Source organism: Oncorhynchus tshawytscha, linkage group LG05 (assembly GCF_018296145.1).
Source record: "Oncorhynchus tshawytscha isolate Ot180627B linkage group LG05, Otsh_v2.0, whole genome shotgun sequence".
NCBI lineage: Eukaryota > Metazoa > Chordata > Actinopteri > Salmoniformes > Salmonidae > Oncorhynchus > Oncorhynchus tshawytscha.
This window is the reverse complement of record NC_056433.1, coordinates 26,064,543-26,091,708: the sequence shown is the minus strand read 5'-3', so window position 1 is coordinate 26,091,708 and position 27,166 is coordinate 26,064,543. Positions and strand designations below refer to the sequence as shown.

Below are 27,166 nucleotides of genomic sequence, written 5' to 3'. Positions count from 1 at the left end.
AAACTGGCCCTAACCAGAATAGAAAGAGAAGTGGGAGGCCCCGGTGCACAACTGAGCAAGAGGACAAGTACATTAGTGTGTCTAGTTTAAGAAACAGACGCCTCACAATTCCTCAACTGGCAGCTTCATTAAATAGTATTCGCAAAACACCAGTCTCAACGTCAACTGTGAAGAGGCGACTCTGGGATGCTGGCCTTCTAAGTATGCTTTTTCCCCTCTTTCTGATGCTGTATAGTGTATACTGCATTTATTTGGAATCTGGAACATTGTATGACACACCATCCTAACATTCTGTACGCACAGCATTCATATAGAACAAATCTTCAGCCTATTCACAATACCAGACAATCAAGTTGAGAAAAGGGAGACTGGTGGTCCGTCAGTTCATTCAGTAGCTTTTTTTCCAAGCAGTAAAATATCCAAGTCATTCAGGAACATTCAATGAATCATATTTTACAAGACAAGCACAGAACACTGCAACCAACCTCTCTAATGCTGCTCTGTTTTGCCATGTCATTGAAGTAGTCCATCACATGTTCTCATGGACACCTAGGACTGTTTTCATCAAGATTATTACTATGGTAACAAAGTTGGTGCAAGAATGTAGCCTGTCTTATCTTGGGCATCTGGCCAAGCCTACAGTACTGAGCTACTACACATTGTACAGGACAAGTAGACAAGGCATATGGACATTATTTTGTACACAATCCACTTATTAAAGCAACAAGTTACAACTTATTTTACTCAGCTTTGCCTACTTTTAGTTGAGCTTGTACAAATGTGGAAGAAGCCATTCTAAACAGTGGTACTCGGTTACAGCGGTACTCAATTACAGTACACCTTTACCAGTCAAAACAGATACAGTATATCATGATAGTTTTACATTACAAATGACAGTGTGGTGAAGGGAGGCAGTCGCCACCAGCAGATGCTACAGAAACCTGGGAACTCTGATCAGGCCATAAAGTTTGCCCCTTTGGGGCCTCGAGTGGTCCTCTTGGTGCTTTCGTTGGCGTTGGGTTTGGAGGTGGTGGGGCTGGTTGAAGGGCCAGCACCACGCTGTCTGTCCCCAGGCCCAGTGGGCTTACTGGGGGATTTCTTCTGCCGCGAGGGGGACCTGGTGGCCTGTCCTCCTGAAGCAGCAGTAGCCAATGCTGCCACCTTTGGGTTCCCACTGCCAGCTCCACCGGGTTCCACAATGCTGTTGATCACTACAACAACAAAGCGAACATTCCATGTTCTATTAGATTCCGTAGGCCTGCTGGATCATATGTGTTCAGCTTTATTTAGATGTCCTGAATAGGTCATGCAGACATGAAGCCGTTCAGGAAAAGCAATTCAACATCTCATTCCCAGTACATTTTTAGGAAGATTATTATTATTTTTTTTATCTACAAAGAAAAACCCATGTGTAACTCTTACTTTCTAGTTGTTTCTGTACTCTTCTCAGCTCGTTCAGGATGGAAGAGATTTCCTGTGACAGTAGAATTAAAATGATTACGATTACACATTTTCCCATATAATGTCCTCAGTTTTACACTATCAACGTAAGATGTGACTGTCTACCAATTCTGTACCTTATTTGATGTTTTGAGGATGGGGACTTCGTTTTCAGCATTGATCTTCGCTTCGATCTCCTCCCAGGCCTCAGTCTTGTTGTGGAATAAAACCCTGACAGAAAAAATATATATATATATTGTATAATCCTTCAGAGCCAGGCAGAGAGGAATACATTGACTAGCTCTTTTCCATTTAACATACAATGCTAAAATTATACAAGGTAAGAGCCAAGGTACATCAAGTTCCCTTACTTCATTTTCTCAGCCAGCTGTTCTGTGTTCTCCCGAATGGCCTGAGAGAGCTGAGAAACAGGGTTCAACATCAGATTGTCTAAAATCACCTAGAGGGAGAAAATGGTGAATGTCAAACACCCAAAGTGTTCGCAAAGTAGTTTCACACACATTAATATACTTAAGTCTAATTCCCAGAAGACCAAAATTAACTGCAACAGCTCATTTTGTGTAGCCTGAGTGCCAGTTTGTTTCTGAGTGAGCCTAAGTTTCCAAATCATTGATAATTAGTGAAAGTGCAATTCTAAAGGGAGGAGAAACAAGGGTGACAGGAAAGTGACCTCTTCACGGTTCCACCGTGGCTTAGAGCTTGGGTCTTGGTCATTCATGTTAGGATCCAGGTCCATGACAGCAGTAGAACCTGGCGATAGTAGAACCTTCTGGTAGTTTAAGCTGGCCTCAGGAATATGTTGGACCAGCTGGAAAGAGAATAGAATCAGTGCATGGTCCGCACGTTCTGAACAACTGACATGGCCATGACTACTGAGGGAGTCAGTGCCTCAAAGCCTTCTACTGTACTTCAAGGGCACAGTGAGAATAAGAAGTTACAATATCTCGGTTATTCTGTACTAGAGAAAAATCGACCAGTGTGACTAGTGCTTTGTGATTGCATGCACCAAGGCAACATGCAGGAGTGAGAGCAGTTGAACTGTGAGCAGTGAATTTTAGTTTTGCTGGGATACAAGCCCATGAAAAAAAGCGACATTAGTGGAAGGAGAAAAGGTGTCTGTTGCAGTGACAGTGAAAGTCTGAAGTGAGTCAGTGGGAAGCAATTATGGTCCAGAAAATCTGTCACCATAAAAACTCATTAAGAACACATAGAACATCACAGTATGATAAATCCAACAGCATACGAGTGTTTGGATTAGTGATGATAGCCTGAAGAGTGTGGGAGGTGAAGGAAACAAATATCAACCTTTGCAGGAGACAGACAGAGACAGACACAGACGTATCTGAGGTATGCACCTGAGATGGGAGGACCCCTCGCAAAGATGTACATGGCCTCTGTACAGTAGAGAACAGAAACATGCTCATGATAATCTAAAAAATGATAAGGGATCCTTTGCACGCGTCGCTGGACTTGTACATCATTTTGATGTAAGATCTTAGTGGCACATGGTTAAAATAACTTATAGAGAGGGAAGAAAATTCCCACAGGCTCCAGTGCAGTTGTATTATGCATTAGAACATTACAAAGGGATGGAAATAACTGTACATAGCGTGAGGTGCAGGTCAGGTGCATGTTTGAAGTGTATTATGGGTAGTGGGCGGGCTCACCTCTTCCCGGCTAGAAATGGGGATGGTGGATGCGGGCCCGGGCGTGTTGGGTGCAGAGCTGGGGGAGGGGTTGGTACCCATTCCAGAGGAACTCTGAGAGTCCCCGTCCCCCGCCACGTCATGGATCTCACGGGCCAGGATGGCAAGGTCCTTGGCCAAGTCCTGACTGAGCCTGGGAAGACAGAAACACAAGTCACGACCACATAAAAAAATACATACGTACAGAATGCATGTTCTACAGCTGCCAATCATAAGGCTCAATATGTGGTTTCAGCCAGGTGATCCATAGTGCCATTATGTCACCCTACTTTGCTATCTCGGCGCTGTGTGTGGTCCAGTTCTGGTAGTGGTCATCCTCATTCTGGACCTCGTCCTCCTCCAACTCCAGTGAGCCGGACTTGGACCGGGCAACTTCTGCAGCCGCTTTCTCCTTCTGGGCCCGGGGGGTCTGTGTGGCAGCAGACATGTGGGAGGAGCGTTTGTGTTTGGGGGTTCCAGAGCTGGCCTCATATTCCTCTTCAGATGTGGAGGTGTAGTCTGAACCCTTCTGCCTTTGACGGGAACCTACCAGATAACAGCACGGTTTTTCATTTGATCCATATCTCATGCAGTAACAGGATACATACCATTTTTTTTGTTTGTTTTAAAGGGTCAGCCATGAAGTGCGGCAACCCTAATTTGCTCCAGGGGAAAGGTGTTTAAAATAAATAAAAACATTTCAGCTAAAAAAAATCATAGTTTTTCTGCAGAAATAGGGACTCCCAGCAGCACCACCTTTATAATATGAACAACATTAGTCATTGACAGACCCTTGGGATTGCAAATACTACACCACAATATTAAAAACGCAATACACCAGCTCTGCATAATATGGGTCATTAATTATCAGTGCCTTCAGAAATTCACACCCCTTGACTTTTTATATGTTTGGCTGTGTTACAGACTTAAATTTAAAAAATGGATTAAATAGAGTTTTTTTTGTGCCACTGGCCTACACACAATATCCCATTCTTTGTCAAAGTGGAATTGTGTTTTCTGATTTTTTATAGATTATTTAAAATTAAAAAGCTGAAATGTCTTGAGTCAATAAGTATTCAACCCCTTTGGTATGGCAAACCTAAATAAGTTCAGTAAAATTGTGCTTAGTAACAACTCACATAATAAGTTGCATGGACTCACTGTGTGTGTGCAATAGTGTTTAACATGATTTTTGAATGACAACCTCATCTCTTTACCCCACACATAGTTATCTATAAAGGTCCCTCAGTCGAACAGTGAATTTCAAACAAAGATTCAACCATAAAGATCAGAGAGGTTTTCCAATGCTTCGCAAAGAATGGCACCTATTGGTAGACGGGTCAAAAAAAATACACCATCCAATCATTACAAAGATACAGGCATCCTTCCTACAAAGATACAGGCATCCTTCCTAACCCAGTTGCCGGAGAGGAAGGAAACCACCCAGGGATTTCACCATGAGGCCATTGATGACTTTAAAAGTTAGAGTTGAATTGTTGTGTTAGGAGAAAACTGAGAATGGATCAACAACATTGTAGTTACTCCACAATATTAACCTAATTGACACAGTGAAAAGGAGGAAGTCTAAAAATAAACAAAATATTTCAAAACACGCATCCTGTTTGTAACAAGACACTAAAGTAATACTGCAAAATATGTGGCAAAGCAATTCACTTTTTGTCCTGAATACAAAGTGTTATGATTGGGGCAAATCCAATACATTACTGAGTACCACTCCATATAAAGCAAAGTTGTGGCTGCATCATGTCATGGCTATGCTTGTAATTATTAAGGACTAGGGAGTTTTTCAGGATAACAAATAAACAGAATGGAGATCGGCACAGGCAAAATCCTAGAGGAAAACCTGGTTCAGTCTGCTTCCACCAGAGGCTGTGTTTCTATTGAAACGGAAGCAGGCAGCAGAGGGCATCATCACACTGCTTCGTAGCAACTACACTGAGCTCCTACAGGACAAGCCAAAATACAGCCTACCAGCATGCATCTCAAAAGGGAGACTGAGACACATTCACTATGAAGGGTGGAAAAGGTCACTTCAACTCATTGTCAGGCCTTGTTTCAATACTCAGTGGCCCTGTGTTTTTGTGTGCACCTGAATTAGTTTTCAAATCTTAAATTTGATCATATACAGTCCCGTGAAAAGGTATTTTCCCCCTTTCTGATTTTCTAAATTTTTAATACTGAATGTTATCAGATCTTCAACCAAAACATAATATTAGATAAAGGGAACCGGAGTTTACATTTTTTTATACTTGGTTTTTATACTTTATACTTATACTTTTTTATACTTGGTGTTGCATAACAACGTAACCAATAACTGGTTGTGCTGCCACCTTTAGATGCTATGACTGCAACCAAATGCCTCCTGTAGTAGTTGATCAGTCTCTCACATCACTGTCGAGGAATTTTTGGTCCACTCTTGCATGTAGAATTGCTTTAACTCAGTGACATTTGTAGGGTTTCAAAACAGGAACTGCTCGTTTCAAATCCTGCCACGACATCTCAATTGGGATCACGTCTGGACATTGTCTAGGCCATTCCAAAACTTCAAATGTGTTGCTTTTTAGCCATTTTAACGTAGTCTTGATTGTGTGTTTTGGATCATTTGTCTTGCTGCGCTTCAGCTTCAGCTCACAGACAGATGGCCTGACATTCTCCAGTAGAATTCTCTGATTCAGAGCAGAATTCATGGGTCCTTCTATTAAGGCAAGTCATCCAGGTTCTGGGGCAGCAAATCATTCTCAAAACCATCACACTACCACGCTTGACCATTGGAATGCAGGGTTTGGTTTTCGCCAGACATAATTGGACCCATGTCACCTAAAAAGTAGACTCCAGTTTGCCAAAAAAGCACCTGGATGATCATCAAAACTCCTGGAAGAATGTTTTATGGACAGATGAGTCAAAAGTATAACTTTTGGGACAACATGGGTCCCATTATGCCTGGCGAAAACCAAACGCTGCAAAACCAAAAACATTACAGGAAGCTTGTGTACGCGGTCATTGCAGATAAAAGGTGGCACAACCAGTTATTGAGTGTAATGGGGAAATTACTTTTTCACACAGGGGCATTCGGTGTTGCATAACTTAGTTTATGAAATAAATTAAATAAGTATGTCTTGGTGTTATTTGTTCACTCAGGTTCCCTTTATCTAATATTTGGTTTTGGTTGTAGACCATTCAGCATGAAAAATATGTAAAAGTAGAGAAAATTAGAACGGGGGCAAATCCCTTTTCACAGCACTGTGAAACAGCTGTCGCGGGAAGAAGGTGAGGACCAATGCGCAGCACGTGTTCATCTTCTTAATAAAGTAAACTGAACACTGAATAACAAAACAACTGAAACAGTCTGTCTGGTGCAGACACACAAAGACTGAAAACAACCACCCACAAAACACAATGGAAAACAGGCTACCTAAATATGGTTCTCAATCAGGGACAACGATTGACAGCTGCCTCTGATTGAGAACCATACCAGGCCAAACACAGAAATAGAAAATCATAGACAAACTAACATAGACAACCCACCCAACTCACGCCCTGACCATACTAAAACAAAAGACAAAACAAAGGAACTAAGGTCAGAACGTGACACACTGTAGGACTTTTAAATCATGATTAACAATTCTTTAGTGTAATGTGGAAAGGTGTCTGTTGCACTGACAGTTGCAGAGAAAGTCTGTATTGAGCCAGTGGCAGGCAGACAGTTATGGTCCTGAAAAGCAGTAACCTTAAAACAGTAATTAAGAACACATACACAACATCCCAGTATCATAAAAATATGAATTTGTATCATGACAATCCCCAGTCAGTCTTAAATTTGATCATACTGTATACACTTCTAGAAAAAAGGGTTCTTTGGCTATCCCCATAAGATAACCCTTTTTAGTCCAAAGTATAATTATTTGGGGTTCCAGGTAAAACCCAAAAGGGTTCTTCAAAGGTTTCTCCTATGGGGACAGCTGAAGAATCCTTCAGGTTCTAGATACACTCTTACAAAAAAAAGGTGCTATGACTTTTAAATCACAAATTACAATTCAAGATACAAAAACGTGTTCTCTGCATTGCTTTGTGCAAGCAAATAGCATGGCTATGCAGATTGAGAAGTTACTCAATGGTAACTTCAATAATACTCACTGGTTGTGCTGGAGTATTTAGTCCCGCTGGAGCGTGTGCGGGTGAGGGCCTGCTTCCCAGGGGCACCAGAACCTCTTGTGACCCCCTGCTTTGCCCCTGCTTCACCCACTGATGTCTTCCTGACCGGCCCAGTTGATTCTGCACTCCGGTTGGAGAAGCCAGGCCGGGTTGAAGGGGTGGTGATGGAGGACTCGTTGTCACTAGGCGTAGTGAAGGAGCCTGCTCGCTTCCTGGGCATGGCCAAGATGTCCAGTCTGGAGAGGAGCTTCTTCCCGTCAGCAGACACCTTGGAGGGAGCAACGATGTGGTCTGAGTTCTGGGATCCCCGGTCAGTCTCAGTACCATCATTGTCAGAGGTCTCTCCCAGGCGCGCCCTGCGCAGCATGGATGCTCTGGTGGGCCGTGGTGCTGACAGGCTGTTGGAGCGGATCAGTGCCTGCTGTGCTGCACTCTTGGGGGTCTTCCCATTGTCCTCTTTCTGTAGGGGAGCTATGAGCTTCTTGTTGCGGCTGGTGGGCCGGGAGCCGGTCTCATGGTCAGAGGCAGTGTCAGGCCAGTGCTGGCCAGAATTCTGCTGGTCCTCTGATAGCTCCAGGGAACCGCAGTTCCCCGCGCTGCGCCGCATCTGGAAGCGCTTGGCCTGCTCGGCCTTGCTGCTGGAGTTATCACCGGGAGCTGCGTGATTGCGGCGTTTCTCTGACAGGCGCTCGCGGGCCGTGGGCTGGCGGTGGCCCTTCTCCTGGACAGACGGACTGGAGGAGGACCTGGCGGCCGTCCTCTTCTTGGGGCCTGTGGTGACGTGGGTGTTCTTGTTGCTGACCAGGCTGACAGTGCTGGCTGTATCCACATCGGATTCCCCAGACAGAGAGTCGTCCATGTGACTGGAGGAACCTCCTCTCTTAGAACTGTGTCCGGAGCCTGAGGAGGGTAACTTGACCTCCAGGGAGGAGAGAGAGGCGTCTGCTGCTTCCCGGAGGAAGGGCTGTGGGTCCTTTGCAGTCTCCCTCCTCTGCTCCATGTCCCTCAGGGTGGGGTGACTGGAGATGTGGGGGAGCCTCTTAATCTGGATGTCGTCACTGGGTTGCTCCTTGGTGAAGCTCTCCTGCCTGACGAACGAGGAAGTCCCTAGAGAGTCTTTACTGGGGTCTTTAGACTCCTTGTCCTGCTGAGAGTGGAGGTTGGGCGCTGAGTTGTTCGGCTTGATGCCCAACCTCCGGGGCTCGTGGCTGCTCAGGTGCCTGATAAGGACGGTGGTGGGGAAGGTTTTGGCAGGGGCATCTCGCCCCCTATCAGGCCCCTGAGACAGAAAAGGGCTTCGGGCCAGGTCCGGCTTGCCTAAGCTGCATTCCTCAGAACCAATGTAAAAAGAGGTGGACTTGGTAGGTTGAGTCGGAGATAGCTTATCTTGACCCCTATATTGAGGTCCAGCGTCCCCGGGCGAGGTAGCGCCACTCGTTCTCCCCTGGCTCTTCCTGGTCCTCTCCAGTACAGAGCCATCGTCAGAGCGGCTGGCATCACTCAAGCTGTCTGGGTCTACATCATCCTGGATGCACAGCCTCTGGGTGGAGTCCTGATGCCGAGGCGTACCACTACTCCTCTCCAGGGGGGTTTCGGGGCCTGGGTAGGGGGGTTCGTGGCGGATCAGGATGCTGGGGGTGGGGTTTTCTGGCTTGTCTCCATCTCCAGGGGGAACCTGGGGAAGCAGCCTCCTGATCCTACAACTCTGGCTCCCCTCTGACTCAGAGTTATCCACGCTGTGGCTAGGCATCAACCGACTCATCAATCGTAAATCTAGGAAAGAGAAACATATTTAAATTCAGAAACATATTTTAATTCCAGTTGGCTCACATAAGTTCTGAGCAGAGCGGTCAGTGGGTGCAGACGACTCACCTCCCTCTGCAAATTTCCCTTGAGGTGGAGTACAGCCTGGTTCTGCACAGCTGTCTGCCAGACTGGCCCAGCGAGAAACCCACTTAGGCCCCTCCTCCTGCGCTGCAGTGTTAGAAGACGGCACCTGAAACCGTGTAGGAAACTATGAGGGGTTAGATGCAGCTATACAGAGCACAACGTCGAAGGATACCCACCATTATAAACTCCTTCCAAGAACAATCCTAACATTGTAAGGAGAGACACTGTAGAAGCCAAAGGGAGTAAAGGAAGGACAAATAATAAACTTATTAAGTCCCTTATTTCTCCAGTAGCGTAGGACGGTGAGGTTACCTGGAAGGGGCCTGAGGGGGCCCCACTGAGAGCGGCTGGGTTAAAGCCATGCATAGACACTGCTTTCATTTGATCCACAGTGCTAGCGTCACTAGGCCGGAGCATTGCCGGCTCGTCCTTGCCATCATTAATGATGGGTCTATACACTCCGGCACCACTGTACTCCGGTGAGTCGAGGACACCAAACACCTGTCAGGGAGGGACAGAGCATGCATGAGGTAGGTAGGAGAAGAGAAGGGACAATGGGACTTTGCAAGGGAAAGAAGGAAGGACGGGGTGAAAGGGGATACTGGGTAAGGAGAGGAAGTTCTCAGCATGCGTCCCTCAAGGTATTCCTATTAAGGTATCGTATCGTTTATTCTAGAACTATACCACTTGTTAGAATTGTAGCAATCCAAACAGTGGAGAAGATACAGTACAATAATTATACGCAGCATGTGAAAAGGTCCACCATCCCACCAAAGAAGTCATGGTGGTGACAGACTTTAAAAATTGAGAATGTTTAAGGTGAACCTCCGGCTGCTACAATCTCACCTGGTCGATCATGTTGCGTGCCTCCTCTACCTCTTTGTCCTGGGACTCTGTTTCAATGGTGTACGTGCCGGCATCACTCAGACTGTCCTCTTCTTCGTTCCTCACCACCCTGGAGGCTTTTGGGTCCACCCCACACACCCCCAGACCCAGCGGCATTAGAGGGGTCGTGGAGGGGACGGCTGAGCGAACTGGAGAGGCAGTCTGGACAGGGCTGCGGGACGGGGGCTGAGAGAGGGCTAGGGCTGGGGAATGAGTGGCAGGAGTTGGAGAGTAGGAACGTGGTGCTGTAGTTTGCAAGGGGGTGGAGGGATAGGAAACAGAGGACGGGGGGTCTAAGGGAGACGGAATGCGGGTGCGAGAGGGTGACATCATCATCACCGGGGGAGCGGACATGGGAGGAGACGTCTTATCTCTGGTGGGGGACAATGCTATGTGGGCTGCATCCTTCATCAGGAACTCTGCTGCAAACTCCTGGGCCAGCTTGGACTTCTTCCCCACACTGCCAAACAGCTTGATGGTGATGCCAGAAGAAGCACGAGAGGAAGGCCCAGAACCGGAGGAAGAGGAGGCACTACCTCCACTCAAGGGCTCCTCTGTCTTCTCCCTCTTCAGGGAGCTCGACCTCAGAGGCCCGCCATGGCCCTGGCCCTGGCCCTGGCCCTTCAGAGGAACAGTCACCTGCTGGGTGGGGGGGATGTGTCCGTGCATGGAGTTTGGCCTCTCCCCGCCCTTCCGCCGCTCCAGCTTGGCCTTGAGGGTGGAGTAAGAGTCTGCGTGGGCGGGGTTGGCCGTGAAGGACTGGGAGCGTTTTTTGCGCGGGTTATCAAAGAACTCAATGATGAATGCTTGCTGGCTGAGTGGCTCCTGGGGGTCGGGCTTAGAGGGGCCCATGGTGGGGGAGCGAACCTCAGACGGGCTTTCAGACAGGGGCCTCTCAGGAACCACAGGAGAGACTGGGGTCTGTTTGGGAGGAGAAAACTGAGGCTGGAGTAACATTTGTGATGGAACTGACTGGACTGTCTGGTGTGGTTGGACTGACAGCACTGTCTGTTGTGACGGCACTGACTGGTCAGATTGAATTGAATGGTGCGACTGGACTGTCTGCTGTGACGGAACTAATTGGTATGACCGCACAGTCTGTTGTGACGGTTCTGACAGCTCTGACAGCGAAAGCTCAGACTGGATCGAATGTTGCGACTGGATCCGGTGGTGTGACTTGCTTTGCTTCCCTTTCCCTAAAACCGGGTCCTCAGAATCACTCTGGGTCCCATCGTCATGCTGGTGTCCTAGAAACAGATACATTCAGACCACAAATGAGGGACAGAAAACACACACACACAGCCCCTTCCCAAACCTCCCAACACCGTACAGAATTCTATGAACATGTCTTTTTTAAAGTACCACTCTCTTACCTTTGAGGCTCTTGATGTTTACGGCCTGGTCACTCTTGACACTGTAAACATCCTCACACGTGGGACGCCTTCTCATCATTCTGACATCACTGTGCACCAACCAATCTGCTACCTTGCACTCGGCTGACATCTCCTCAGTGGGCGTGGTGGCCAGAGTTTTGCCGGACACCTGCTGCTGTTTCCTCTGGCGCGAGGAGAACTTGGTGACATGGTCCTTGATCTTGATCTTGCCTGGGGTGCAGTCGTCAAACTCTATGGTGAAGGAGGCGTGGCTCTGCACCACGGGGGGAGTGGGCGAGGTGGGGGTGGAAGGGGCATGGGGCGTGTCCTTGGTAGGGATCTCGTGGAGCTCTGCCCCCGGGGACTTGGGATGCAGCTGAAACTCCTTGGTAGGGATCTCAAAGTAGCTGGGCTCCCGATGGTAGGAGAAGCTGGACTTGCCCTGGGCGTCCCTGTACTCTAACAGGGAGCCATTCACCTCTGAATCTAACGCTGAACCTTCTTTAGGAATCTCTGCAAATGGATAGGTATGAAAGCACCAATGAGGCTACACAAGCAAATGAAAAGACAAGCATAAACCATTTTGTTCATTTCTATTCTTTAAAAAAGGAAATGCAAACATTTTTACATGATATTTCCCAAATGAAAATGGTGTGAATCGAAGATTCACTGACCTGGGTGACCCTCCTCTGACCGATGTCCCTCACTGTGTTGTCTTTTGCTGGCCGCATCCTCCTCCCCCCACCATGAGGGCTGGCCATACAATGGAGTGGGCCGGGAGGTTGGAGTCTCTGAACACGCAACACACACACACACACGAGAGGACTCATTTCTCTGCAGCAGTCATCATCTACTATTGGTCCACTGGGAGTTTAGAGAAAGAATATTCAAGGTTTGTCTCTAGCCCACTAGAATACATCAAATCAGACACACATAAAGCTTGTTATTTATTTTTGTTATTTATTTATAAAGCTTGTTATTTACATCCAATGTGTCCAGCACATCCAGTTGATCTCGAGGCAGCGCTCGTTCAAGGTTTTTACTGCCGAGGCTACAGTAAACGAGGAGAATAATTGTGTGTTGATTTGATAGATTCAGTTGTTATCCACTGGATTATACTCATGCCGTCACAGCCTCGCAGGAAAAGCATAAAGTATCAGGGACTCATCAGCCAGAGGTCACAACGCAGGCAGCCTATAAAGCCTTTAGTCGATAGATAGTTGATCGTGACCTGTTTATGACGTAAGGATTACTCTCTGGCAGAGCAATTGGCAGTGGGGATGCCAGTGTGAATTACAGAGCAAAAAAAAAATCAAGCAGGCCATCAGTGCTGAGCTGAGACTATGGGTGCAGTAGCCATCACCATGGAGACTGGAGGTGTCCGCATGCAGCCGCCGACGAGGGAGAGAGAGGGGTGACAAAGAGGGGGAGCATGTTGAAATAGGATGAGCTGATGCTGACATCATGGTCGAGGGACATTTATTTATTATTGAGGAGCAGAGCAAAGTTCAAATACTCATCATCCTCACACACCATACCCTTCCAGATATTACAGAGTCACAGTTTATAAATCAGAATAATCCTGGATCATTCAGCCAAGTTAAACAGCTGTGTTAGTGTCATCCCAAAAGAAATAGAAAAACACACCATGTCCCTCCACAGCAGACGTGGAGGGGCGACATCGGCGGATGCAGTGGATTGAGACGCATGCCCAAAACCACACCATGTCCCTCCACAGCAGACACGGAGGGGCGACATCAGCGGATGCAGTGGATTGAGACGCAGCCCAAAAACAGATCTCTAGCTTAAGCTGACGGATTTCGATGGGGATTTTTGTATTAAATCAAAATCAAATATTATGTTCATTAGATTGACGCAATCTTAAGGATTAATCAGTGAGATAAATGAAAAGAGAGCAACCCACCATGTCCCAATTCCCGGAGTTGTCATGAGCTGAAAGCCTCTATCACATCATGTAGTTATCCAAACAGGTCTATCAATATGAGCACGACATGTATCTAGACCTCCTACTAATGAGCTTTGTTTTATGAGAGAAAAAAAAACACATACCGTGGAAATATACAGTGGAAGAGCATTTAAACAGGTTTGAAGCCTTCGCTAACGTTCACCTTGAGACAGAGATTTCCTGTCCGTCTTCTCTAGCTTGGACCTGTCATCCAGGAGCTCAGCCCTCTTCCCCTCTGAGGCTCTCAGACCCATCTGCAGCTGGCTGGTGTACTTCTCATGCTGAAACAGCAGGAGGCGCAACACAACTCAAAAAACAACACACTCAAGTTGCCGAAGAGAGCTCCAGCTAAATGATGCGATGGTAGACCAGTACGGTCTGAAAAGCTAGTCCGGGTTAGGGTTTATTGTTGAATACAGTTGAGGTTTGCATTAGCATAGAAAGCTGACCTTGAGTGCCTCCTCTGGGACTTTGTGTTGGCTCTTCTCCAGGACGTACACATGGGAATGTAAATACTAGGTTAAGGCAATAGCCAATCACATCACAGACAAGCAATTTCAACCAAATTCCAAAGCCAATGTTGATTACGCATATATGGCACAAGAATTATGCACTGATGACGTGAGGGGAAAAAAAGGATATCATATCCGAAGCGAATGACATCAGACAGCTTGAGGGTAATGTAAATCTGGTCTGGGATCCTCAGGTCATTCACAAAGGTCTAGAGGGGAACACAACATAGTTGGTTACTGTAAACAGGAGATGTTGAAGGATCACATGTAACATGAGTCTCCACCAGGTCCTGGGATAAACACTGTGCACCAACTCATCCACCTTCAACACAAGAGCAAGAATTTCAGTGGTATTTCAGTCCAGTACAGAAGAACAACTGTATGGCTAAGGCGAGGGTAAACTAGTGGCACGGCCCACTGGACCATATGTGAAGAGAAAACAACCTGGATGCAAAGAGGAGATGTTTGCTAGAGATTTAACAACGCATAGATACAAGCCCTTAGCCTAACGGTAGCGCTGGGCTAATTTGACATGATCAATCCAGTCTAGTGGAAGCTACTTGGAAAGTGTCCATGTTGCCCACCTACTACTGAGGGAAGTCTGCATCAGCTGCACAACAAACAGTTCAGTGAACTATATAAGAGCTAATCTCCCGCTCCGAACCACCAATTTCCCATTTCACAGCAGTATCCAGAGGCTTTCACAATTGAAAGGGAAAATAGTTGCTTGACTACTCAGTAAAATGGCCTCAGCAGCACTGTTGGTCTACAGTTGTCATGTTGTATGTCATTATGACCTGGGTAGTTTGGGTTCTGGATGCTGATTAGACAATATACCATGGGTATGACACAATAATACTTGTTTACTGTTCTATTTATGCTGGAAACCAGTTTAGAATAGCAATAAGACGTTGTGACTAAGAACAGCTCTTAGCCTTGGTACAGTGCCTTTGGAAAGTATTCAGAGCCCTTGACTTTTTCCACATTTTGTTACGTTACAGCCTTATTCTAAAATGTATTCAATTGTCCCCCCTTCAACAATCTACACACAATATCCCACAATGACAAAGCAAAAACAGTTTAGACATTTTTGCAAATGTATTAAAAATGGAAATATCAAATGTACTCAGACCCTACGTATATCATACGTATTTCAGCATTGAGACTTCTTGGATATGACGCTACAAGCTTGGCACACATGTATTTGAGGAGATTCTCCCATTCTTCTCTGCAGATCCTCTCAAGCTCTGTCAGGTTGGAGCGTTGCTGCACAGCTATTTTCAGGTCTCTCCAGAGATGTTTGATTGTCCCTGCCGCTGAAAAACACCCCACAGTCTGCTACCTCCACCATGCTTCACTGTAGGGATGGTGCCATGTTTCCTCCAGACGTGACGCTTGGCAGTCAGGCCAAATAGTTCAATCTTGATTTCATCAGACCAGAGAATCTTGTTTCTCATGGTCTGAGTCTTTAGGCGCCTTTTGGGAAACTCCAAGCATGCTGTCATGTACCTTTTACTGAGGAGTGGCTTCTGTCTGGCCACTCTTTTTATTTATTTATTTTATTTCACCTTTATTTAACCAGGTAGGCAAGTTGAGAACAAGTTCTCATTTACAATTGCGACCTGGCCAAGATAAAGCAAAGCAGTTCGACACATACAACGACACAGAGTTGCACATGGAGTAAAACAAACATACAGTCAATAATACAGTATAAACAAGTCTAAATACGATGTGAGCAAATGAGGTGAGATAAGGGAGGTAAAGGCAAAAAAAAAAGGCCATGGTGGCAAAGTAAATACAATATAGCAAGTAAAACACTGGAATGGTAGATTTGCAATGGAAGAATGTGCAAAGTAGAAATAAAAATAATGGGGTGCAAAGGAGCAAAATTAATTAATTAATTAAATACAGTAGGGAAAGAGGTAGTTGTTTGGGCTAAATTATAGGTGGGCTATGTACAGGTGCAGTAATCTGTGAGCTGCTCTGACAGTTGGTGCTTAAAGCTAGTGAGGGAGATAAGTGTTTCCAGTTTCAGAGATTTTTGTAGTTCGTTCCAGTCATTGGCAGCAGAGAACTGGAAGGAGAGGCGGCCAAAGAAAGAATTGGTTTTGGGGGTGACTAGAGAGATATACCTGCTGGAGCGTGTGCTACAGGTGGGAGATGCTATGGTGACCAGCGAGCTGAGATAAGGGGGGACTTTACCTAGCAGGGTCTTGTAGATGACATGGTGCCAGTGGGTTTGGCGACGAGTATGAAGCGAGGGCCAGCCAACGAGAGCGTACAGGTCGCAATGGTGGGTAGTATATGAGGCTTTGGTGACAAAACGGATTGCACTGTGATAGACTGCATCCAATTTGTTGAGTAGGGTATTGGAGGCTATTTTGTAAATGACATCGCCAAAGTCGAGGATTGGTAGGATGGTCAGTTTTACAAGGGTATGTTTGGCAGCATGAGTGAAGGATGCTTTGTTGCGAAATAGGAAGCCAATTCTAGATTTAACTTTGGATTGGAGATGTTTGATATGGGTCTGGAAGGAGAGTTTACAGTCTAACCAGACACCTAAGTATTTGTAGTTGTCCACGTATTCTAAGTCAGAGCCGTCCAGAGTAGTGATGTTGGACAGGCGGGTAGGTGCAGGTAGCGATCGGTTGAAGAGCATGCATTTAGTTTTACTTGTATTTAAGAGCAATTGGAGGCCACGGAAGGAGAGTTGTATGGCATTGAAGCTTGCCTGGAGGGTTGTTAACACAGTGTCCAAAGAAGGGCCAGAAGTATACAGAATGGTGTCGTCTGCATAGAGGTGGATCAGAGACTCACCAGCAGCAAGAGTGACCTCATTGATGTATACAGAGAAGAGAGTCGGTCCAAGAATTGAACCCTGTGGCACCCCCATATAGACTGCCAGAGGTCCGGACAACAGACCCTCCGATTTGACACACTGAACTCTATCAGAGAAGTAGTTGGTGAACCAGGCGAGGCAATCATTTGAGAAACCAAGGCTGTCGAGTCTGCCGATGAGGATGTGGTGATTGACAGAGTCGAAAGCCTTGGCCATATCAATGAATACGGCTGTACAGTAATGTTTCTTATCGATGGCGGTTAAGATATCATTTAGGACCTTGAGCGTGGCTGAGGTGCACCCATGACCAGCTCTGAAACCAGATTGCATAGCAGAGAAGGTATGGTGAGATTCGAAATGGTTGGTAATCTGTTTGTTGACTTGGCTTTCGAAGACCTTAGAAAGGCATGGTAGGATAGATATAGGTCTGTAGCAGTTTGGGTCAAGAGTGTGCCCCCCTTTGAAGAGGGGGATGACCGCAGCTGCATTCCAATCTTTGGGAATCTCAGACGACACGAAAGAGAGGTTGAACAGGCTAGTAATAGGGGTGGCAACAATTTCGGCAGATAATTTTAGAAAGAAAGGGTCCAGATTGTCTAGCCCGGCTGATTTGTAGGGTCCAGATTTTGCAGCTCATTCAGAACATCAGCTGAACGTATTTGGGAGAAGGAGAAATGGGGAAGGCTTGGGCGAGTTGCTGTGGGGGGTGCAGTGCTGTTGACCGGGGTAGGAGTAGCCAGGTGGAAAGCATGGCCAGCCGTAGAAAGATGCTTATTGAAATTCTCAATTATGGTGGATTTATCAGTGGTGACAGTGTTTCCTATCTTCAGTGCAGTGGGCAGCTGGGAGGAGGTGTTCTTATTCTCCATGGACTTTACAGTGTCCCAGAACTTTTTTGAGTTAGTGTTGCAGGAAGCAAATTTCAGCTTGAAAAAGCTAGCCTTGGCTTTTCTAACTGCCTGTGTATAATGGTTTCTAGCTTCCCTGAACAGCTGCATATCACGGGGGCTGTTCGATGCTAATGCAGAACGCCATAGGATGTTTTTGTGTTGGTTAAGGGCAGTCAGGTCTGGGGAGAACCAAGGGCTATATCTGTTCCTGGTTCTAAATTTCTTGAATGGGGCATGTTTATTTAAGATGGTTAGGAAGGCATTTAAAAAAAATATCCAGGCATCCTCTACTGACGGGATGAGATCAATAACCTTCCAGGATACCCCGGCCAGGTCGATTAGAAAGGCTTGCTCGCTGAAGTGTTTCAGGGAGTGTTTTACAGTGATGAGTGGAGGTCGTTTGACCACTGACCCATTACGGATGCAGGCAATGAGGCAGTGATCGCTGAGATCTTGGTTGAAAACAGCAGAGGTGTATTTAGAGGGCAAGTTGGTTAGGATGATATCTATGAGGGTGCCCGTGTTTAAGGCTTTGGGGAGGTACCTGGTAGGTTCATTGATAATTTGTGTGAGGTTGAGGGCATCAAGTTTAGATTGTAGGATGGCTGGGGTGTTAAGCATGTTCCAGTTTAGGTCGCCTAGCACCACAAGCTCTGAAGATAGATGGGGGGCAATCAGTTCACATATGGTGTCCAGAGCACAGCTGGGGGCAGAGGGTGGTCTATAGCAGGCGGCAACGGTGAGAGACTTGTTTTTAGAGAGGTGGATTTTTAAAAGTAGAAGTTCAAATTGTTTGGGTACAGACCTGGATAGTAGGACAGAATCTTTGCAGTAGATTGCAACACCGCCCCCTTTGGCAGTTCTATCTAGTCTGAAAATGTTGTAGTTTGGAATTAAAATTTCTGAATTTTTGGTGGTCTTCCTAAGCCAGGATTCAGACACAGCTAGAACATCCGGGTTGGCAGAGTGTGTTAAAGCAGTGAATAGAACAAACTTAGGGAGGAGGCTTCTAATGTTAACATGCATGAAACCAAGGCTATTACGGTTACAGAAGTCGTCAAAAGAGAGCGCCTGGGGAATAGGAGTGGAGCTAGGCACTGCAGGGCCTGGATTCACCTCTACATCGCCAGAGGAACAGAGTAGGAGTAGAATAAGGGTGCGGCTAAAAGCAATAAGAATTGGTCGTCGTCTAGAACGTCTGGAACGGTTCCAAACTTCTTCCATTTCAGAATGATGGAGGCCACTGTGTTCTTGGGGACATACAATGCTGCAGAATTTTTTGGTACCCTTCCCCAGATCTGTTTCTCGAGCCAATCCTGTCTAGGAGCTCTAGAGACACTTCCTTCAACCTCATGGCTTGGTTATTGCTCTGACATGCACTGTCAACTGTGGGACCTTATATAGACAGGTGTGTGCCTTCACAAATCCTGTCCAATCAATTGAATTTACCACAAGTGGACTCCAATCAAGTTGTGGAAAGATCTCAAGGATAATCAATGGAAACAGGACGCACCTGAGCTCAATTTCGAGTCTCATAGCAAAGGGGCTGAATACTTATGTAAATAAAATATTTCTGACATTTACAAAAATGTCTAAAACCTGTTTTCACTTTGTCATTATGGGGTATTGTGTGTAGATTGCTGAGGAACATTTTTTATTTAATACATTTTAGAATAAGGCTGTAACATAACCAAATGTGGAAAAAGTCAAGGGGCCTGAATACTTTCTGAAGGCACTGTATATTTTAAGCAATGAGGCACGAAGTGGTGTAGTATATGGCCAATATACCAAGGCTAAGAGCTATTCTTAAGTGGAGTGCCTGGATACAGCCATTAGCTGTGGTATATTGGCCCCATACCACAAACCCCCAAGGTGACTTATTGCTGTTATTACATGGTTACCAACATAATTAGTAAAAAAGTTATTTCAAAGTTTTCTGATATACCGTACCACGGCTTTCAGCCAATCAGCATTCAGGGCTCTAACCGTCCAGTTTATAAACACCCATGTAAAATAGATAACCAGCTTAAGCAAGCACTTAATGGAACGTATCTACTATGCTAAGCTTAGAACTAGCATTTACATTGTCACTGCACAGTAGCCTACATACAGCATGAGCAGATAGTTTCTGTGTTTCTAACGTCATAGGACAGCTCTTAACCATTCATAATTCTCTGCTTCTTTTAGCTAGCATTAACACACCCATGTAAAATAGATAACCAGCTTAAGCAAGCACGTAATGGCACTTGTCTACTATGCTAAGCTTAGAACTTACTTAACAGAACACTGAAACATCTAGGGCCTTTTTATCTCTGTGTGTAGTAAGGGGAGTCCTTGTACCAAAGACCGTTTAACTTTCTATTGAAAGTATTTTAGCTTGTACCTTCCTCTTTACCCCTCCCTCCCCTGGGTACTCACTCCATTGAGGCTGCCCAGGTCTTTGACCAGGTGCTCATCGGTAGCAGGGTTGTAGTTGATGACGGCATGCTGCTTGTCCACACTTCGAGACTGGAAAAGAAAAGGAGAGAACCATGGATGGTTTACTTCCACTGTGTCCTACAATTACAATCTCTTTTTAAATAAATTTCATACTACAGATGTAGGACCTTAATTTGATCACCCTATTGCAGGATACATTTCCTGCAATGCAGAAAAAGCTCAACTTGTAGTGCATTTGAGGTTTAAAAATACTTAATTTTCCCTGACAAACAATGTACCAACCCCTACAAAAATGTCCATGAATTATAATCCACATTTTATCTTGCTACAAGATTATTTTCCTGCTGTAGAAAACTGGCTCAAATTAAGATCCTACACCTGTACCTTAAGATGTACCATTACTACACATGACAGTGACTGTAAATCCTATAATTTACAATCTGCAGTGATGCAATTTGCAAGACTATTTTCAATACCTCCATTACTCATATGAAGTAAGCAACATGTCAATACTGTGTATGATACTCTATACCCTCATGCTAGGAAGTTAACGGTTACAGGCGCATATGTCAAATACTTGATTCAGTCCCTATGGGAACCAACGGAACAGAACCAAAAGTGCAAACTCTTGCCAAGACGACATGTAGCCGAACTCCTGTTTCTCGACTACATGTGAAGGAAAGACTTCACGAGCTAAATTCAATACGGCTCACCGTAAGACTCCTCAAACTAAGCCACGTGGATTCCATTAACCACACGGGTTCTTTTCTGGTGGGACGCGACTACGCAAACGTTAGAACACTCTAAACACCATTTAAAAGACGAATAATTCAATCCCACCAGACTATCTAAAAGCGTGTGTCTCTGGAATCTGACCGATGCATGTCCAACAGGCCTCTATACAAATGCAAGGGAACTGGAGAATGACTCACTAGATAATTAATAGCATCTAGTTGTATTTGGTGAATTGTATGAATGATGAGCAGAAGAAAATGTACTTTACATTCCCATCCTCCTACTCACTACTGCCTTGAACATGCCTGTGCTGAGTACACTAACACGATGGCAGGCGTTTGCCTTGACAGTCACTACTAAAGAGCAGTGTTTCTCTATCCATTTCTCAATACATTTCCCGCTCACAAAACAAGTTAATGGGTACAGTTACTAAAAAGTTGGCCATGTCAGTTGAAAAGGATTTCCCTACTATGACAGGGGAGAAGGCTAGAGGGAAATGTTCCAATGTGGTTACATCCGGGAAGTGAAATGGGTCAGAGACGAAACTCAACCACATCATGACAGGAGCCACCATCCAGACAAGTATCCAGAGTGCTTCAGACAGAGACCAAAAGCATTCTGCCTAGCCAAGTTGCTAGGCTAGTTCAGTGCAAAAATCACTGTTAAACACATAATGATGAAAGACCTAGTGATACTGAAGCCTGATACAAGAGACAAAGGGTGGTAGTCCAACTCAGTCATGAACCACCTCAGGTGGGGGCCCCATACCACTGAACAAAATACTCTATGGCAGTAATGGCACTAAAATGGCTAAGGGCCACAATGGCAGTCTACTATCAAAACAGTAGCTTTGTACAAGCATTGTATCCGTTTTCAATTAATAATAACATCATTACAAATAATCCAGTTCAATAAAATGGTGTAGTTGCACCAGTGTCATATATTCAAAATAGTGTTTGGAGCTACGCAATACCATCATTGTTGCCAGATGTATGAGGTAACTTGCACCACTAAACAAATAAAAAAAGGTGATAAATACTGCTGGAGTCAGAGACACTGCTGTGGCTCGGCAGGTAGGAAGGACAAAGGCCTGTTATCTGTGGCCAACAATATGGAGGAAGTGTAAGTTACACACAACACAGAGAAGAGAAGACCTTTGTCCCCTTCAGAGGGCTTCGGGAGGATAATGAGACTAACTTTAAAGTGAAGGTATACTAACAAATTGGGTTTAGATTGAAGGAGCGGGTGAGAAAGCATTAGTCCTATAACACAATATTGTTCCCGGATGGCAACAGGCCAACCATTCGCCGTGTGAGGAAAAAGTCCATCTCAGCTGTTGCTATTGGCAACAGATGGCCACATCGGAAGACACTGTGGGGCAGACAGCTCTGCATCATCAGGATCTCCGAGCTGGCGCCACGGCAACTGGTAGGAACTATATACAGTATACTGTACATAAAATTAAAAAAAATAGGCCGCATTTTGGAACATGCCAAGGTTAATAACTCCCAGCGCTCTAAACGGCCTCTTTTTCACTTCAGACTTTTGTTGATAACTGAGGGCTTCCTCTAGTAGCAAATCAGAGTGTATCTAGGTGTTGCTTTTTGTCATATCAAGGGCTGAGGCTTTGACTGGCCAAAGCCAGACACCAATAGTAGATAGCCAGTCGTCTTGTTCAGAGTAACGTTACAGTCATCTGAACTATGCAGTGAAATGGTACATCAATGTGGCTATAAATATCTGTATGTAAAATTACGTTGCTGTTCCACCCACACATCAATAAGGAAGGTAGTGATCTCCAGCCGACAGACAAGAGTGCTAGCTCTAACCAGATGACAACTTTATCGACATACCATCTCATTGACCATCCCAAAATAAGAGACCTTTGTTGAGAGGCGTCTGCTTCCTTCAGTGATTTCTGTGATGTTTGACATCCATTTCCCCTTTATGCCACCCCTTCCTACTGTATGGTAGCCAATCAGATTGTCATAAAAAGAGCCTTTACCATTACAAATAGTCAGCCAGTGTTTCTGGAAGGATTCTGAGGAGGTTCCCATTTTGTCTTAGCCCAGCACTAACACACCTGATTGAACTAATCAACTAATCACTGAGCCCTTGATTAGTTGAATCAAGTGGGATGCAACAAAATTGGGCACCCCCTGAAGGCTCTTCTGATTGGATTTTAGAAATACTAGTCTATGCTACTGCACTGTAGAAACCCTTGCACAGGTCCTCCAGACAGCAAACGCTGACATGATCGGATAAAAGTGAGCATGCTTTCAGAAGGAGGATAGATTGACATATTTTGAGTGTTGATCAATTTGTTGTCTTTCATGCTACACAGGAAAGAGACAGCGGCTGAGGCGGGCTGAAGAGGCTTTTCTGACTGGGTGGATGACTCACTGTCCCATGGGCACAACTACCTTCTGCTAATGGTGCCCATGGGACAGTGAGTAAACTACCCTATCAGACAACCCTCTTCAGCCTTTCTCGCTTTCCCGTGTAGCATGACAGACAACACAGTTTTATTTACTGCCCTACTCCAGCCACAGACATCATCTCTGAATGATCTTAGTAGTCACTGAGTTTTACTCACAGACTCCCCCTCTTCCTCATGAAGAAGAGGACTACATGGTATACAATAGTATCTCTAGTTCTCTGCGCCTGAGGGTAAGATGATGCATTAGATTAGAGAGTAACATCAATATGAAGCTTCTTAAAGGAGGTTGTCAGGGCCACGGCCACGTCACCTACTTGCAGCATCAGCTCACAGTCCTCCCGGCCCACGAAGATCATCTCTCGTGGAAGACGGTGGCGGGTGCCAGAGCTGCTGACCAGGAACCATGATGTCACGCTCATCTTCACAGGCCCCCTGGGAAACCCCTTTGCATCCTGGGACACACAGGAGACGCATACAGTATGTCAGGGTAGGACAGGTGCAATGTACAGTATGGTATCCATTCAGGGAGGTAGCCATCACCATAATTATGAACAATCGATCATACTGACCAATTGTCCCTTAAAATATGTTTAAAAAATAAATTGCCATCATAAAATGCATCCAATGGGCAGAGCTCTCCATTAGATAGACATTTTGTGGCACAAAAATATTTACATTGCTCCAGTGTTGTGGTAACACACAAAGTCCAACACACTGTCAAGTCTTGTAGACACATCAGCAAATAGAGTTAAACGATGTCTAGAAAACGTCAAAGAACCGTAACCTATTCATCAACTCAACCAACAAACTATCAACTGCTGATTTCAATGCTGTCACTATCCATTGTACATCGATCTGCTCAACGTAGGCCTTGCTATGGACACCCTTGAGGGAGCAGGGCATGAATTGATTGACCTGTTATTTGAGTTCACTTGTTCACTCACAGGACTATTCATACTGCAGTCCCAACATGCCGTGCAGGATGCTGATTCACAGGAAATAACATGAGAAAGGGTGGTGGAATCAGTGAAAAATAAGGCAGGCTTATGCTTGGGTGGAAATGAGATTGAGAGTATTTTTTCAAATGACACTAATGAAGCATTCCGTGAGAATGATCAGTAACTACTGTCAGTGTGCCTTTGCAATGGTTCAATGTCACCAACAGGGAATGGTACTGTAGCTAAGTCAGTGGTGTAGGTAAGCCCATAGTCCTCTGTTTAGAAGTCAGCGCTGCTATGACACCACAAGCTTTGTGACTGGTGGCAAGGGATGTGAAACAGAGGGCCCAAGATGCTACGTTGTAACTAAAACACTGGAACCACGCCCTAGACCAGAGAGGGCCAGCCCTCTCCTAGAGAGCTACTGGCTGCTCAGGCTTTTGTTCCAGCCCTGCTCTAACACGCCTGATTTAACTCATTAGCTGCTCGTCAGGATGCTGAGTCACGTGTATTAGATCAGGGTTGTAAAGGACAGGGGGATACTGCTAGTACGGCAATAGCGATATAGCACTGAAATGAAGAGGGGCTTTAATAGCAGCAAACAGCATCGCAGGCCTTTGATCTGTAATCTGAATGCTTGTCTTTCAACAGGGAGGTTTAAGCTTAAAAAAGGGTCAATGTACTGCAATGGACAAGGGTGGTGTTGCTCTGATACCAAAACGAAGGCAACAATGCTCACATTAGAAATAAATGGAGAGAGGAAGATGGAGAGGTCTTTATAGCAGCTAGAACGTGGATGGAAGATCCCTGCCCTATCCCTACAGCACTGTGATATTACTTCTTAAGACCACGGTTTTGTGTAATATCACATTTCATTGAGGTTTCTCATATTCAATAGTTTGTCCCTAACTAGAATCCTCACTAGAATAGCTCCGTGTTACAGTGAACACCCGAGAAAGTGTTATTGCTGCTAAGTAAGCCTTACAGACACCCAAAACCAGAGCTGCCCATACGAAATAACAATGTAGGCCTATGGTGATGAATATTATTACTGCATAATAGGTAGCAACATACTGACTATAAGAAAGCAAATGTTAGGCTCATCTCAAATGGAAACAATGGAACATATTTCTGAAGCAAATCTTAATGATTCATAAACACACATATTATTCATACTGAGAATAGGCATCGCATCAATTTCCACACTACATTTACAGGCCGGTGTCAGTAGCCAATAATATGCACGTGATAGCCTACATAATGTCTGCATGCCCTCTTTGAAACATGCACCGTTATATGATAATTGAAATCCCAGTTACATTCAAGCTCAACCTAAATGTGTCCTTGAAGCGACCTGACTCGCTTCTTCAATAGTTTCTCCAACGCCTTTAATTTGTTCATTAAATAACCGGATCAGACAGCGCAGCTGGTGCCGGATGCTCGCGTCAGTGAGAAGCCAAACCGACTGGATGATGATGTCTGCCTTATATGCCCAGCCCAGCACTATTGTTAGTTCAAATAGTCCTACTGCGATACAACGTATACAATTGACTGGGCGCAATAGCCTAATAGCTATAGGCAGAGGATGCAACTGTCGATACTGCCATGGACAGAATGCTACAATCAATGTAGCTAACATTAAAAAGGCGCGTTTAGCGCCAAAAGGCTGGAGTAGGCTGCTGCCCCATTCAGTGAGGACCAGCTAGATCTTGATCGTTTTAACCCAAAATACATCGCCGTCGACCATACCAAATAAGATAGGCCTAGGCCACTGGCATGATGAAATAATGTAATTTTCTAATATTGAAATCCTCACGACCTACCTACAATATTCCAGATGCTGCTCCCCACAAAAAAGCAACAAACGATGTCACCATCAAATAGATAGCACCAGCCGTGTCGCACCAGCCCAGTCTGTGGTCAAATGTGGCTTCAAATCGATCGTTACGCGGGTCCAGGTGAACAACTTGCACTTCGGGTGAGGATATCGATGCTGCTGTTATGGCATTTCTGTCTGACCAGCGCGCCGCCTCCAAACGCCCAGCAGGACCAACGGCGAATATCAGATGCTCAGTTATCTGGTGGTGCACCTGCTCTAATGTATGCCCAATGCAGGATTATATAGCTATGTCTATCCCAAATAAATATGAACAAGCGTTGTCTAACGAAGATTCGTTGCAGATTCTTGCTGAAATATTTTTGGATATTGAAAATGTGGTTTCAAAATCATTCACGTGAGGGGCATTGGACACCGTTATGTGATGACGTCACGTCTTTTGTTTTCATTATAATAAAAAAATAATTGTAGTGTAGGCTGACAGCGAATTTTGGATTGCTGATACGAATTCAAATGTTGCAAAAGTGTGTTATTATTACGGATATTGACTGTGCCTTCTCATCCCACCCGGACTGCCAGGTAGGCCTGGTAAACTACATGTCTGTACCTCGCGCTTTTGGATAGCCTGTAAATCCACGCCCTTGATTATATAGTAGCCTACAGGAGGCTATTGAAATTGGTGTAATTTCTGTTAATGGTCAATTATAAATAATGAATTCAAATCAGCTTCCTGCAAAACTATCATGTCATGGATGATTTAGATGCTTAATTTGTCCATTATGTGCCCCAAAAAATCTAATGCTTAACCTTTCATGTGTGTTCTTATTTTGTGATCTTGTTATGATTACACTTTATCCAAGATGGGCCTATCTTGATTAAGATTAACGGCAAATAATGCAACCTTCACTATTTAATAATAAACTGCATAGCCTTTTGAGCCAGAAGATGGCGCACTATGCATGCCAAATATGGCTTTGCTGAAATAGAATTTCCTTGAGGAACTAGCTGAAGAAATAACATCCCAAATGTAATGCCAAATGTCATTCAAATCTAGGATTGTTTCTTTTTTAGGATAAGGGCTAGGGGCCAATTGAGAATTCAGC

At 45.1% G+C, this 27,166-nt stretch overlaps 1 protein-coding gene across 4 annotated transcripts; it reads right to left on the bottom strand.

The window, feature by feature from the left end:
- Positions 1–126: 126 nt before the first annotated feature.
- On the bottom strand, positions 127–26,429 carry LOC112250388 (centrosomal protein of 170 kDa protein B). Of its 4 annotated transcripts, none has more exons than XM_024420481.2 (20): positions 26,050–26,429; positions 23,603–23,740; positions 20,093–20,182; positions 14,076–14,154; positions 13,883–13,941; positions 13,597–13,714; positions 12,142–12,258; positions 11,468–11,980; positions 10,056–11,341; positions 9,522–9,710; positions 9,192–9,333; positions 7,302–9,092; positions 3,437–3,692; positions 3,129–3,300; positions 2,817–2,855; positions 2,132–2,269; positions 1,812–1,900; positions 1,578–1,671; positions 1,423–1,474; positions 127–1,211 (listed from the first exon to the last, which is right to left on the bottom strand). In XM_024420481.2, the coding sequence occupies exons 2-20, from the start codon at positions 23,705–23,707 to the stop codon at positions 955–957; spliced, it is 5,586 nt and encodes a 1,861-aa protein (XP_024276249.1). In that variant the 5' UTR covers positions 23,708–23,740; positions 26,050–26,429; the 3' UTR covers positions 127–954. The 4 variants fall into 4 exon arrangements, with proteins under 4 accessions (XP_024276249.1, XP_024276250.1, XP_024276252.1 ...); XM_024420482.2 differs by having other exon boundaries at positions 9,192–9,315; XM_024420484.2 differs by lacking the exon at positions 2,817–2,855.
- Positions 26,430–27,166: the final 737 nt, after the last annotated feature.

What these genes read in the sequence shown, in the direction of transcription:
- LOC112250388 (XM_024420481.2), bottom strand. Translation starts at nt 23,707, where the DNA reads ATGAGCGTGACATCATGGTTCCTGGTCAGCAGCTCTGGCACCCGCCAC. An exon ending in CCATTTCTAGCCGGGAAGAG is followed by an intron (nt 2,856 to 3,128) that starts GTGAGCCCGCCC and finishes TCTACTGTACAG; the next exon opens with AGGCCATGTACATCTTTGCG. An exon ending in GAGGGGTCCTCCCATCTCAG is followed by an intron (nt 2,270 to 2,816) that starts GTGCATACCTCA and finishes TTCTCTTTCCAG; the next exon opens with CTGGTCCAACATATTCCTGA.